Below are 15,791 nucleotides of genomic sequence, written 5' to 3'. Positions count from 1 at the left end.
AGGTTGGTGACCCCTGTTCTAGTCCAACCTCTTGCTCAAATAGGGAACCCTAAACAGATAAATGGTTGTCTCTTCTTAAAAACCTCCAGTGTTGGAGCATCTACAACTTCATTCCACTGATTAATTATTCCAACTGTATATAAGAAAAACTGGAACCTGCTCATGCAGATAAAGGAAGTTCAATTAACTAATGGTAATCACTTCTAAAATCAGGCTGTTAGTAATTTCAACAGCCTGCAATCATTCAAGTACTGTTGGAACTCAATTTGCAGGATTACTTTTGATTGATTGATTATCTGCAATCAGATCAGCGTCATCTCTTAGTGACCAGATAGATTTTATTATCTACGATCTGTCCCTAACCTAGTCTTTTAGATCTTCCACTGGCGCACCCATTGCTACTGTAACTAAATCCATCTCCCTAGCTACTGGACTTTTTCTTTCTTTCTATCTTTCCCAGCATTAGACCCTTTTCCAAGAACTAAGTCTTCAAACAATGGGTCTGAAGTAGAATAATTTGAATCTGTTCATTTGAGAGAGAACTCAACTGTTGATTGGTTCAATGATCTTTTTCTTGGCTACTTATGATCAACTCAGGAGCCTTCTCCAAAACCAATGTTCAAAAGGGTCAATACTCTTTCCATCCCCCTTCTTCTGTATGGCCTGGTATTGGGTTACTTGTTCGTCGTTATCTACTGTCCTATTAAATGTGGCAGGAGAGGTATGCTCTCTATTAAGGATCTCATCTGAAGAAAATTAGGAAGAAAATATTTTCTGTTGTAACATCTGTTCTATGGAACATCATTCTCCTGGAGCTTAGATTTGCTGGAACTCTGTTGCGCTTTTTAAAATCCTTGGGTACCTGGTTTGGGACTTAGACTCTGTAACTGAGTTTGTATCATGGTTGTGCTAACTGATGATTAGTATCTTGGCTGCTGCATAGTATAAGTAAGTTACTTAGCATTTTGTTAGGTTTTTATCTTATTTTTACTCATTGTTAGTTGTCCAGAATCATGGCATAGGCAATTGGATTGAACTGAATGAATGAATCCAATTTGGACTTCCACTGCTTACATTACTATAATCTGTAAATAATCACATCTTAAGGCATCTGAATATCTTTTCCAAAACCTTCATTGTAGACAGGACTTAACTGTCTACTAAGTCCTAGATTAAGAGAATGATCTGATAGAGTTGGTGCTAACTTAAATGTTTCGCATGTTATTCTCAGTTGGAAGGATACTCCTCACATAGAAATGTACCATAAAATCTGGAAGAGCATTGTTGTCAATGCTATATAAATCAAAACATAAGTGACACTAATAGATAACTTTAAAATTATCTGATTTTTTTAAAAAATAAAAGGAACAAAATAGAAGAGCCTAGAAATATTGGATAAAGAAATTTTTCTTATTCTGGTTTTAATATAAACTCAATTATTAATTTCACATTTTACAATTTAAACATAACTCATGTCCCTGAAATAGAGAGAAAAGCTGCACTCATCAATTTTTGGCTAGATTACATATTGATATGCTAACTGATACTTTCTTCTAGATCAGGGGTGTCAAACTCAAGGCCTGGGGGCCAGATCCAGCCAGCAGGATGCTTAGATCTCACCTGTGGGCCCACCCTGGAAACGGAGAAGACTGGCCCATGGGGCCTTGCCAGCGAAAAGGGAGCTCAAAAGGGAGCTCATGTGATCCTCCCAAGCTGTTTTCACAGGCAGAGGATTGCAGGAGGCCACCACAGCCAAAAAATGTAGCTCATGAGGGCCACGAGCAGCACTTCCCAGCTCCCTTTTCACTGGTAGAGGATTGCAGGAGGCCATTGCAACAAAAATGGAGGTCAGGAGCCCATTTTTGCTGGCAGAGCGCTTGGGACACCACGGGCGCCCCAACCTGAGTGATGTCGACCTGACCACTCCCACCCTGGCCACTCCCACCCTGGCCATGCCCACTCTGGCCATGCCCACTCTGGCCCCCAAGGTCAAACACAACCCTGATACACCCTCAATGAAATCGAGGTTGACAGCCCTGTTCTAGATGGAATTTAATTTCATCAGTGGTGTCAAATCAAAATCACTTTGGAAATAGAGAATAGGTTTGAATGTATATTTATTGGATTCCAGTCAAAAGACTGGAATACTCTTGATTATTAATATAAGAAACAGAAAAAAAAATTGCCCCATTAATGTCACAGCAGCAGAATGGGTAATCCTACTAACTTCAAATGTTATACCTGGGAGATCTTAACATGAGTCAGATACAAGCCACTATAGCAATGACAGGAAGCACAGAATAAGTGGTTTCAAAAAACAGGGGTATAAAATATGAGTATCTAAACCTTAATCAGCAGGTAACTGGAAAGAACTATAGAACGTTAAGTACATCTATAGATCACCTTTTCTTCTTTCTTTTTTGCTATAAGCTTTTGATTAGAGGGCAGAAGAGAAATTAACATGAGCTTAAACCTCTTTTATTTCAAATCATGGTTACACAACCAAACTCAACTGTTTTCTAAATAACCTATTTTAATATACACATCCTGCTCCAATAGATTAATGCTAAGATGAAACTGTGTGTTGCTACCAAAGCATTATAAAAATGAACATTACAGTACAGATTTAAAAGGTCAAACAGACTTTAAAAGTATTTACCTTAAGCTTTACAGTACTAAGAGATTTTGTTTTAGAGATTTTTAAGTATGTACATTGCTTGAACTTTAACATCTCAAAGTGTTGCTTAGCAACCCAAGCATCAATGTACTCTAAATTACCCATTTTAAAAGATATATTATTAAGGAGCTGAGGATACATCAGTGTTATAATTTGTTCCAGAACAGGTTTTTAAACAACAAAGAAAGTTTGCCCATCACACTTTTGATATTAAATGACACAAGCTGTCATTGCATTGTTATATTGTTATAAGGATTGTTACAAGTGCTCTGTTAACCTAGTTAACCTTTGAAGATTTTCCCCAAATAAATATACATACTTCCAATTATAAATAAAAGAGAGGTATAATGAAAAAAGAGCTATTATGTATAAAGTAATCTAATATTACTTAATGTGATAATCTTGATTTCCAATCTTCCAAATGAAGCTTTCATATAGGAGACCAAATCTTGTAAATTAGCTCCTGATTTATTTTAGACTACACTTAAGGCACTAATATATTATTACTAAGATCAGTTTACTGATGAAAACATATGACCTACAGTATATATGTAGGAATGGGATGAGGGGTGAATTTTCTCTTCAAATTAAGATGCTACTGTACTGTGTTCACAGGGTATAGAAGTCAAATAAATCTCCCCTGATAAACCATGACACTCAAATCACATTCTCAGTGGTGCAACAGTCAACACGAGAGTTGTTAGTGTAGTGTTAATATTTTTAACAGTACATAGCCTTATATGGAAAAATGATAATGTTATCTTCAGATTCACATTTCATGTGCAGAACAGTATTTCTTGGGACATAAAAAAATTAAGTCCAGTTTGAACAGCCCATGTATGTATTTAAAAGATTTGTTATACTAATCCATATCAGCACAATTTGCCATCACTTGTTGGAAACATCCTGCCCAGTCCAGAGGTAAAGGGCCTTTAATAGGTCCCTTGTCCATGAATTTGTTTAGTCTTCTAATCTATAACAATCGAAGTGGCCATTATCACATCTTGCCATAGTAATTTCCACAAGTTAATTAGGATGAATTGTCTGAATAAATTATTTGTTTTATTTGTTATTCGTTTCAATTTTCCTCCTTGTACTTTATGTCCTTCAACTCTTATCTCTTTTCTATTGTCTTTTTTTTTTTTTTTGAAGCTAAGGCTTCTTTCTTTCTTTCTTTTTATGTACACTGAGAACATATGCACCAAAGACGAATTCCTTGGCCAATAAAGAATTCTATTCTATTCATAAGAAACTAATAATTTTGGTTGCCTTTTTCTGCATTTCTTCCAATTCTATTGCACCTTTCAAATATGATAACTAGAACAGTACAGTACTTCAGATAAGGATAAACCATAGATTTGTATAAAGGCATTACAATGTTAAAAAAAAAAATTCACGCCACTTCCTACTGTTTCTTAGTATACAATACAGCCTTTGTCATGGCTGTTAGCCAGATATTCATTGTACTATATACTATGACTCCAAGGTGTTTTTCCTGATTAGTAATAGATAGTACCATCAAGGTCTATATGTAGTTAGAAGTTAGGGATTGTTTGGGTTCCAACTTTATAGTTAGTAAAATTGAATTGTATTTGCAATATGGATGACCACTCAACTAGTTGAAATAAATCCTTCATGAGCTCTTCAAAATCACATTGAAGCCTAAACGGTTCATTACCCACCAAAGTTGGTCAGCTTATTGGTCCCTATGTGAGAAACATTCATGACCAAATAGAAAAGCACTAGGCCAGGCTGATCCTTAAAGAACACTGTTTATTTCTTCTCTCCACTGGGTTAAAAAAAATCACTTATTGTTGTTCTATTTTTAATCAGTTAACAGTCCATCAACATAACAGCCCACTTAATCCATGGCAGCTAACTTTATTCCAGAGCCTTTGATAATAAACTTGTCAAAGGCTTTTTGAAAATCTAACTATAATATGTCAACAGAATCATCTCCATATATATATGCCGGCTGACATTCTGAAACAGCTTTCTAAAGTTGATGAGACCAGAACTGACCTTTGCAGAATCAATGCTAATGTATCATATTGATATATATCAATATGTATCAATGCTAATGTATCTATAATATTGATATATGTTTTTCTTTTACTATCATTTCTATCCATTTATTTAGAAGATACATTATTCTGCCCGGTTTATCGTTTCCCAGATCCTCCCTGGGTTTGTAGTCTCATTCCCAGTGCTCTGGCACAGAACTTTTTGGGGTGCACCATTGTATAGTTTGTTTGTTTTTCTTTTCTTTTCTTTTCTTTCTTTCTTTCTTTCTTTCTTTCTTTCTTTCTTTCTTTCTTTCTTTCTTTCTTTCTTTCTTTCTTTCTTTCTTTTTCTTTCTTTCACTTTTTCTTTCTCTCTCTCTCTCTCTCTTTCCTTCCTTCCTTCCTCCCTCCCTCCCTCCCTCCCTCCTTCCTTTCCTTTCTTTCATTTCTATACTCACGCACCTCAGTAAATGACTCCAGGCAGCTTATACATCAGTGATCCACAGACATTATTAGCTCCAATGCCCCAGCTTTCTCAGCTACTCCATCATTTATGTCCTTTTTAAATGTTGAGGACACAGGCCGTTTTCACTGTCTTTTTGTTTTCTTTTCATCTTGTGACTGACACGACCACTCATTAACCCCTTTCTGATATTAATCATACCTCCTCTAGGAGATCCTATGACATTTATATCCTTTTACCTGAGATACTGCCCAGTACCTGCCAGTTTTCCTCTAGGGATCAGTTTAAAAGCTGCTATTAAATGTGAAAACTGCCTCTTTTTAACAAGTTCAGCCTGTCCCCAGTATCCATCAGATCTAAACTTTTTCATCTGGCATCACCATTATATTCACATTCTAAGGATGCTGATATTCAACCTGTCTAGTTGGCCCTATCTATGCATGACAAGATAGCATTTCTGAAAATGCTACCTTAATAGTCTGTCACAGTGTGATGGGGTTCTTTTCAAACTAGAGGCATATTTTGCTCCGAAAAAGTGGAAATTTATAAAGAAAAACATGATGATGGAGGCTTTTATGCTTTTTATTTTTCTATTTACAGGGAGACCTGTTTACAAGTAATTCACAACATATTCTGATGTCCACCTAGTCCCAGAGATGACATGTCCCTTTAGCTCTACTAGCTACTTTGTTTTTAATCTCCCTTTTTACTAAAAAAACAACAACAACCTCCCCTTCCCATTTCAATCCTGGACTTTTGATGTGGTGTGCTTAGCATGGTTTGACCTTATCTTGGAACTGTTCAGCTTAACCCTACTGCTTGCTTCCCTGTTGGGGAATAACATCTCCCATGATCTTTTGCCCAGTTCTTTCCCAGAGACCAGGATTTTACCACCAACAGCAGATTCCCTTCTTGGGTGAAGCTGCCACCTGCAGCCAGCCAGGTTCCTCCTTTCTTTCCTGGGTCTTTGGTAGAGCTATGGTTCCTCTGGGTCCTCATTTCCCTCCTTCCAGCAAGCCACCCACTTAGACAACAAACAATAGCAATAGCACTTAGACTTAAATATAAAGCTTGACAGTGCTTTACAGACCTCTCTAAGTGGCTTATAAAGTCAGCATATTGCCCCCAACAATCTGAGTCTTCATTTTACCAACCTCAGGAAGGCTGAATCTACCTTAAGCTTGGTGAGATTCAACTGCCAAACAGCAGGCAGCCTGCAGTACTGCACTCTAACCACTGCACCACCATGGCTCTCCACAGCAACTATTCCATACATTTAATTTTTCTCTTCAGCTTTTGTCTGCAGCCACTCAATACAGTTTTTTTTCCTCTCCTCTCCTTCTCTTCTCTCCAATTTTTAGTCAGATTCATAGTATGTCCTCCAGCAATTGAGGAGAAGGGTGTTCTACCCACTCCTCAGGACTCTGTCCTCAACACCGATATATCAGGCTAGGTCAATGGGACTGGTGTCTCAACATATCACCCCACCAGTTCTGGTTAGAGCCAGATCATCTCATCAGCCCTTGTGATTGCACAACTACCATTGCAAGCCAAAAGTGACCTGCTTCTTTTTCCCCTTTTACTTGCTCCAATAGATGTCGGACATGGCTGCTGTTCTACTGGTGTGCTCCAATAGGTGACTCACGCCAGCAGAATAGCAGCCATATCGGGTCATTAAAACCCATACGTCACATAGTCTTGAACTTCCTTCTGCTAACTAGCAGCCTAAATGTGGTTTCCGGAATTGATTGTCTAGATTTCTCAATGTCACTGATGCTAACATGGACCCCTGGCATCCGCAATTTCATAGCAGCCTACACACACAAACTTATCTATCTGCATTTTTAATTGTTGAATCAAACGCCTGAACCACAAGATAGGTGGCAAATAAATTTGATAAATACAATAAATAAAAATAATTCATCAACAACCAAAAGCACTTTATTCCCTTGAGAACTCTCTTTCATACATGATATGAGCTTATCATCCAAGGACTAGATACCTCCTATGACAACATCTCTATTATCCTGAAAGGTTCTTCTTCTCCAAGATCTTCATTCTCCATTGTGGCAGAGGCGTTATCATCCTGAGAATCAGGCAAAGCTATCACATTTCATTCCCTACTTTGTATCATCTCTAGTGAAGCCAATCTTGGCTTAAAGAGAGCAGATTTGCTTCCTGACAGCCAGAAGCTCATAGCACTGAGCACAAACACATAAGCTATGCCAAACAGGCAGAGAGTTGTACATTTTGCACTTTATGCTAAGAACAGGAAATCATCTCCCCCCCATATCGACTTTCTGCCTTTGGATTATTTATTGTTAATAGACGTATGTTCTTCTTCTTTAGAGATGAATTTAAGAGACAATTTTTGTTAAGCTCCAGAAATCAAGACAGACACCCAGTGATTCTTCCAAGCAGATTTCTTTATTGTTCTACACCTACAGATGAAATCTTGCCAAACTAAAATAGACTATTACCTACATGATGCTACATTCTGGGAACCATTAGGGAGGGGCTGTCTTCACTTACTTTCTCTCACACAAACTATCTGCCTCTTATTCCTCTGGAATGTGCTCCCTCCCTCCTGGGAATCTATATTATACTTCATCACAGTTTCACATTATATTTTATGTAAAATACCAGGTGCCTCAGTAATTTAACTTGACAGGTAAAACTGGCAGTCGGTGTATCTTTTCTCCTGCTACCTTCCCTTGCAAAAGCCTCTGATCAGGGCTGTCCTCCAAGTCACCTGCTTTAGTCCTGAGTTTTAAACAGCATCTCTTCTTTCCAAAGATTGTTGGGTGGGATCAGAGTTAAATACAGTGGTGGGATTCAATAAAGAGAATATTTGTTTTTTTTTTACTACCGGTTCTGTGGGCATGGCTTGCTGGGCGTGGCATGGCTTGGTGGGTGTGGCTTGGTGGGCATGGCAAGGAAAGGATAATGTAAAATCTCCATTCTTACCCCATTCCAGGGGAAGGATACTGTAAAATCTCCATTCCCTTCCCACTCCTGGGGGAAGGTTACCACCAGTTCTCCGAACTACTCAAAATTTCCATTACCAGTTCTCCAGAACTGGTCAGAACCCGCTGAATACCACCCCTGGTTAAATAGTATAATTTCCTAACGTTTTCAGTGGAAAACACATGTATGATTTTTTTTTAAAGGACCCAATGTACTTCAAACAAAAACAAATGGAAAATGCTTCATCCATTTCTATGACACAGTTCTGCCCATTGTGTCCGCACTATATTCCAGCTGCATTTCAAATAACTGTCCTATTTACTACATTCTTCAATTATTAAAATGATTAAGTATTCAATACAACTCCATACCATACAATATACCATTGTATATTTATAATATCAGATATTACAAGCCAGACTTTCTTTATATCACATTGATCTTCATAATGTGGATGTGGATCCTTCTAGGCCTTTAATAAATTTTAATGTATGCTTAATGTCTGAATGAACATCTCAAAAGGTAGCAGCTGACCCAAACTAGGTGACATGATCAGACTAGCACTGCTTATGTTACCTAGTTTGGGTAATGAAAGATCTGCAAGAAAACAAGCAAGCTCAGAGAGCACCAAGGACCCTCATGTCAACCCTGAACTACAAATATTCTCTTTATTATTAATACTCAGATAGGACCAGTAAATTGTACCAGTACTCAAGGCTAGGCTGGGACATAACAGCAGTATTTCAGAAGCTAATTATTAACAGCTAATAATTCCACCAGATAAACATTATGGAATCTATATGAAATCACCAGGAATCAAGCTCAAAATAATTGAGAACTTCATTATTTTGTTTGGAAAGAAAGCTAAGAAACAAATATAAAACATTAATAATATAATGGTATGAAAATCACAGGTGTAGGACTTCCATAATTATTTTGCATGCCAAGTTTCATCATTTCTTATCAGAATTAGACATCTAAACCATATTGCCTATTAAGAATGACTATGCATCATGATTTGCAAAACCAAGAAGTTATCAATCTGTTTTTCCTTTCTTAGGGAGCCTTCTCATAATACTATGACTTCAAAACTGTTTTCGTTATTTTTTTCCCCACTCATTATAGAACGTTTGGTTTCTCCTTGTCATTTCATTTTTTTTCCACTGCTAAAATGGCAATATTTATTTTCCTAACTAGGTTCATATGCTTCTCCAATTATTAACTGATTTGAATGATTTACACTCTATGACAGGATTAAAACTTATTTACAGTAACAATTTAATCAGTTATGTAGGCTGTGGAGGACAACCAAATAAACAAAGACAGAGTATTCTTCCTAGAGAATGGATATTTGCTGTTGCAAAGATGATTTTTCACACATTGAAAAGAGATCCCTTCTTGGTTGTAACTCAATAAACTGCACAACAATGACAATAAGAATAAGCTGATGTCTATGCCTTTACTAAAAGTGCAAATGTAGCAAACATTGAGGAATTATGGGAAAGGTAGAAAAAAGATAGGAAAATGACCACCAGCTATGAGATAAATGGGCTTGGTTATAGTGATGCTGTGTGCACCATTGATAGACTTGAAAAGAACAAGTCAGGGCTGGATGGTCATGAAGGAAAATTTATCCAGGTGGTTTCCAGGAATGGAAAACTACTTGATGATACATAACCAATCTATAGCAACTTTCAAGAACTGCTAAGTGCATTACCCAGAAAAGATGTAGTATTTGGAACATTAAAATTGAAGAAAGAGGAGAACCTGGAAAATTGAACTGGGCAAACACAATTGTACAGAGTTAATAAAGATATATTTGGAAAGGTAGCTCTTTGTCCATTGTCAACATCTGCTTCAATGAATGTAAATGCATACTGTACGTCTGGAGATCACCATATGGACAACATTGGAATCAAATTGACTATGAGAAACAAAAGTGGAGTGGAAAGCCATCCAGCCAACCAAAATACTTCCAGGTGCAGCAAAACAAACCATGAATTATGGGTATCGTATACAGGCATTAGATTTTAAAAGAATCATTGGTATACTAACAGAACTTTACATGGAGGATATACTGTCAGACTTTAAGCTTAATATAAGATACAGAATCAATACCTGTAGGGGCAGGTGAAGAGATAAAAGATAAATGAACCAAGCAGAACAAAATGGTAAAAAAAGAAATTCAAACAGCTTGAAACCAAGAAAGGAGAGTGGATGAAAGCCATAGTCAAACAGGAAGTAAAATAATTGAATGTAAGCTTTTCAGTAAAAAGGGACAAAATATCAACTGAAAATATCAACAGAGAAAAATAACGAGAAAAAAAAATCACAAAGACATTTAAAGATAAGGTTATTCAAGAACAGTACTGGCAGAAATCTGAAAGAAGCAATGAAATTACAAGAACACACACAAAAACTATAGGAATATAGAAACTATTTATAAACGGGATTACGCAATAAAAGAAATATTTGTAGAGAGAAAATATTTTCTGAACCTGACTCTATTTGAAGCAATAAACCAGCTGTCGAGCAAAAATGTCCCAAGCACAGATGAAATACCAGTGATAGTAGATACATAGGAAGGGAAGGGAACAGGAAGGGAGGGAAGGGGAGGAGGGGAGGGGAGGGGAGAAGAGAAGAGAAGAGAAGAGAAGAGAAGAGAAGAGAAGAGAAGAGAAGAGAGAAATGCTAAATAAAGTGCTGCTTGTGACTCAGTTTCTCTCATGACTTTTTTATCTGGTTTGAATTATGACAGAATGGTGTATAAAATGAACCCCAGAAGGGAAACTGAAGCTAAACCTAAGTCAGGTGCATTCCTATTCTGAGTGTGGTGATTATGTGCTGAAGTATCACTCTGGGAACCACATTTCCAGAAAAACTAACAAATTAGAAGAGATCAGAAGATGGCAATGATGACAATACATAGATCTGAGAGTATACTCTAAAAGGACAGTCAGAAGGAAAGAAGATGTATGTATATATGTACTGTATATATGTATGTATATACTGTATGTATGTATGTATGAACTTTATAGATTAAGAAGAGACATGATGATATCAGCATTCAAGTACATTGCAAGGTGCCATGGAGATGACAGAAACTATTTTCCATTGCTACAGAAACTAAAATCAGAAATAATGGATATAAGTTGCTACCTACATTTCATTTAAATATAAGGAAACACTTTCTGATAAGTTATATACAACAATGGAACAGCCTATGTAGGGGCACTGTGGGTTCTCCATCTGTACAGGTTTTAAAGAAGAAAACTGGACCATTTAGTAGACTTTTCAGTACACAAATGACTCAAGGATGATGGACACCACTGGGAGATGGTGGTGGGGAAATGCCATTAGGATAGCTGTCAGCATAGATAAATCAGTGAAATAAAAGGGAAACAAATATAAAATGCTGTAATTGGTACAATTCTTCAGTACACGTGATTTTAAAAAAGGCCTTGAAAACTCCATGAAAAGTGACAAAACATCTTTACGTTCTATAACATAAAATTCAGTAAAAGCATTAATTTTCTTTATCTGCTGGCAGAAAAATATCATTTGAAGGTGCAGTTGAATGTCTTACCTCTGAATTTTTTAGGAGGACTGTTAAGATCACCTGTTTCTGGTTGTACAACACATCGATCATCAACAAGTCTGTAATAAGCAAAAATGGGGAACAGAATTAAACCTAACATTACAATCTCCAAACTAGTATTTTCTGACACCAATTTAAGATTCTTTTGAAGAAGGAAAGAGAAATAAGTTGTCCAAGATTAAGTTACAAAAGTAGCTGAATTATCTGACTTTTCCCAGATGCTACATTCTATCATTCTTATTTTCATTTGTGTTCCTCAAAAATGCAAATTCATTTGCACTCGGGGAACACCTGTAAGTCTAGTGGCAAGTGTAGTTGAATTTTAAAAACCAGAAGGTGAAATAAAGGTGAGAAAAATATGAAACTTCAAAGAATAATTTTTGACATTAGAGAGCAGGCTGTTTATATACAGTATATATGAAATAATACAAGTGCTTTTCTACTCACAGCAGCATTCTTCTTCTTACATAAAATAAGATATACGTCCCTGGATACATGCACATCAAATTTATACAAAAATGGAACACAGACAATAGCTATAAAATGAATTCTTATCCACTGGAGAAGAATTAGATTTATTTTATGAGAATGTCCCAGTGAAAATAAAGTGATATCAAATTATATACATTATAATGAATGTGTCTTGATGCATGCCATGAGAGTATGGGTATATGCTATTTGGGTGCTATTATTTCATATTAACTACATATAGTTGACTTACAACCATTCATTTAGTGACCATTTGAAGTTAAAACAGCACTGAAAATAGTGACTTACAACTACTCCTCACACTATTGTAGCATCCCCATGGTGTTGTGATCAAAATGTGGGTGCTTGGCAGCTGACATGTATTTATGATGGGTGCAGTAACCTAGGGTCATGTAATCACTATTTGTGGCCTTCTCAGACAGGTTTCAACAGGCAGAAATCATTGGGCAAAGCCACATTTGCTTAATGATTGCATGATTCACTTAAAAACTGCAATGATCCACTTAACAACCATGACAAAAATAGTAAAATCAGATACAACTCACTTAACAACTGCCTTGTTTAACAATGAAAATTTGGGTCCCAATTGTTGTTATAAGTCAAGGACTGTTATCATTATTAACACTGTTATACCCATTTATCAATAGACAACAGAAATGGTCTACTGATTTTAATTGTGACCATTTTACTAAATAAACATTAATGTGTACTATCTATTTTAGATTTCTGAATATGGTCAGAAAAATTACAAAAGGCCAACAAAAAACATCTATCTACTTATTTGACTATTTCCTACCTATGGCAAACTGTTATTCTTTTAATTAACTTATTTGAATAAAAAAAAACCCTTTTAATAGTTAACTTTCCGAATCAAACTTACCAGCCCTAATGAAAAGAAAACCAGTCAAAAGAGGAATATTTCCTACTAAACTTCCTGGGTGAGAAGAAATTCAACACAACTAAGTACAACGAAGTATATATACTGTATAAACAGAAATTTAATTAAACATTTTGTAATAGCAGCACAAAAAAGTTTAACATATATTTCACTTTATATGGTTGTTTCTTTTACCCTCTTATTAACCTAACATGTTCATTTAATTTTTTATACCTATGAATTTCTTATGCTTGTATCTTCCCTTGGAAAATTTTATATTCAAGGGCTGCATATATACTGCAATATTCATTATATAAGGAAACAACCTTGTTAAAATTGTCATTAAAAACCCTATGCATGCATCCTAAAATCAAACTTAGCTCTTATGTAGAAAAATGTCCATGTAAATAAATAGTTCTGCATTTATGGGAAGGGAAACATCAACCTACAATTCCCTTGAAATCACAATCATGGATTTTATGTGTCTGGCTTTGGTTAACAAGATAACCATGGGAACCCTGTGTAAGCCAGCAATGATCACTGATGAGTTGCACAAGTCTATAGGCAGAAGATAGCTTGTATGATTATATGTACTTATCAAAAACCATAAACCATGGCAAATGTATCATCGTCATGTACAAACAAACTGAGTCAGGATAAGTGCTCTACTAGAAAAAAATAAAAGCTTAAAAGGACAAGTTAGTGAACAAAATTTCTGGTAGCAAAATGACCAGTTATAACTGGAAATGTTAAAGTGACCATAGTAGGTATTGACATTACAGAAGCTTCAGTACTCTTAACTTTTACATCAAAAGGCTGTTGACAAGGCAACCCATTGGCTGTATAGATATACATGAGAAATTAAATGTGTTGATTGATATTCATGTTTGTTAACTCCTAGGAAACCAGATACTGTCTTATCTCAGAGCAAGCTACTTCCTGTAAATAAATATCAGTGCAGGTGCACATATTACAAGACTAGAAATAAACTGTTGCTTCTGGAAGTAATTTGGGCCAAGTCAAAAGCAGAAGATTCAGAGAGAAAAGGGTACATACATTGCACTATTTTTCCAATTTATTCTAAAAATAGAAAAATAAGCCTTATATATTGCAGGCTGGAGACAATTTGGCAGAAGGTTTATGGAGGCCTCTATCTTTAAGTGAAATTTAGCATGGGCTTGGCTATCTCTAACAACTGGCAGGTTTCACTGTATAAATATGGAAACTTTCAGTAGATCATGAGGCTGATCTTTGCTGAGATGAAGAATTTACAAGCTACAAGAGACCTCTCTGTTTTGGCTCCAAGGAATCCAAGAGAGTTGCAATCTACTGAATTAGAACTTTCAGTGGGATACAGTTAATTTTATGCATCTGAACTTTTACTATTTCTGGCTCCTCATAAATTTTCATCTTTTCTTTTGAAAAGAAGCAAAAAGCTCCTGCATTTTAATTACCATTCCATTTAGCATAAATGTAATTGATTGTGTGTCATCAAGTTTTCAACCTGTAGTGACCACAAGAACAGGTTTTCTCCATGACAATCTATCCCTAACATGTTCTTTCAAATCTTCCAAAGGTGCACTCTGTCAGGATTCCGGCAGTTGCCCTAATTAAATCATTGTTGTGTAACTGAATTACTCCACCTTGCTGCTGGTTGTCCTCTTGTTATCTTTCCTTCCACTTTTCTCAGCATTAGAGCATTTTCCAGAGTTCTGGGCCTGTCCATAATGTTTCCCTAAAAATAAGACTCAACTGGAAAATTATCCCTAGCATGGCTTTTTAGAATGCTCATAACGTAAGCCCTGCCCCAAAAGTAAGCCCCAGTTAAGATCATCAGATGCCTTTACTACCGTATTTCCCCCAAAATAAGACCTAACTGGAAAATAATGAGAGAACAGAATGAGAGAACAGAAATATGAAGTCAAAGGTTATCTTATGGTTTTCTGAAATTATAGCAAATAGGTTGTTAATTCTAATATATGGAAAGATTCACCTTCATCGAAAATTAGATCATAGGCAAAGAATTACTATTCTGGGAATATAGAAAAAAAAAGTTTATATAGCATTAATGACGATTAAGTTTATTACTTGGATATAAAACACCAGTGGTGAGATTAACCTTTTTTTACTACCAGCTCTATGAGAGTGTGCTTTGCATGCATGCGCAGCATCCATAAACCACAGATTTTAAGCTTCAAAACTGACCTTGTATTCAGTGCTGGTGAGTAAAACAGCTGAGGTACGGCAATCTGCTTTGCCGCACGAATCAGCTGAGCTCACAAACAAGGAAATAAAGTACAGGAAAGGGTGGGGACGAGTGGGTGCAGTCAACTGCTCACCAGTGCTACCAGTTCGTCAGAACTGATGCGAACTGGCAGCACCACACCACTGAAAAACACATGAAACTTAGTCCATTTCTTTGTTCATGAATTCTAATCTATAATCTCTTGCAGATTTCTGACTTTAATGTGATTATAGGAATAAGTACATTTCACATTGAATGTTTTAATATTTGGGAGGATTGTTCATACTAAATACTATTTTGATTTTAAAAAAATACTGAGGATCAGGACTACTAATATAACATTAGTTACACTAAGGCTGCATGTCATCTTAGCCATTTGACCATTATTCTAATTATCTTTTCCCAAATGCTTAAAACTCTTCTTGAACACCAACTATAAGATACAAGATATTGCCTAAGAATTGGGAAATAT

The 15,791-nt window shown here is 36.1% G+C and overlaps 1 protein-coding gene across 5 annotated transcripts in view; it reads right to left on the bottom strand.

Moving 5' to 3' along the window:
* The window catches only part of ITPR1 (inositol 1,4,5-trisphosphate receptor type 1), a 245,219-nt gene that overhangs the window by 195,549 nt on the left and 33,879 nt on the right, over window positions 1-15,791 (bottom strand). For all 5 annotated transcript variants that reach the window (XM_087923707.1, XM_087923703.1, XM_087923705.1 and 2 more), the window contains one exon: window positions 11,697-11,767. In XM_087923707.1, coding sequence (XP_087779833.1) covers window positions 11,697-11,767 — 71 coding nt within the window. The remainder of the gene's footprint in view (window positions 1-11,696; window positions 11,768-15,791) is intronic.

This window comes from Pseudonaja textilis, chromosome 2, assembly GCF_049901715.1.
Source record: "Pseudonaja textilis isolate UNSWEBS1 chromosome 2, rPseTex1.2, whole genome shotgun sequence".
NCBI classification, from domain to species: Eukaryota; Metazoa; Chordata; class Lepidosauria; order Squamata; family Elapidae; genus Pseudonaja; species Pseudonaja textilis.
This window is presented reverse-complemented; position numbering and strand designations above follow the sequence as displayed.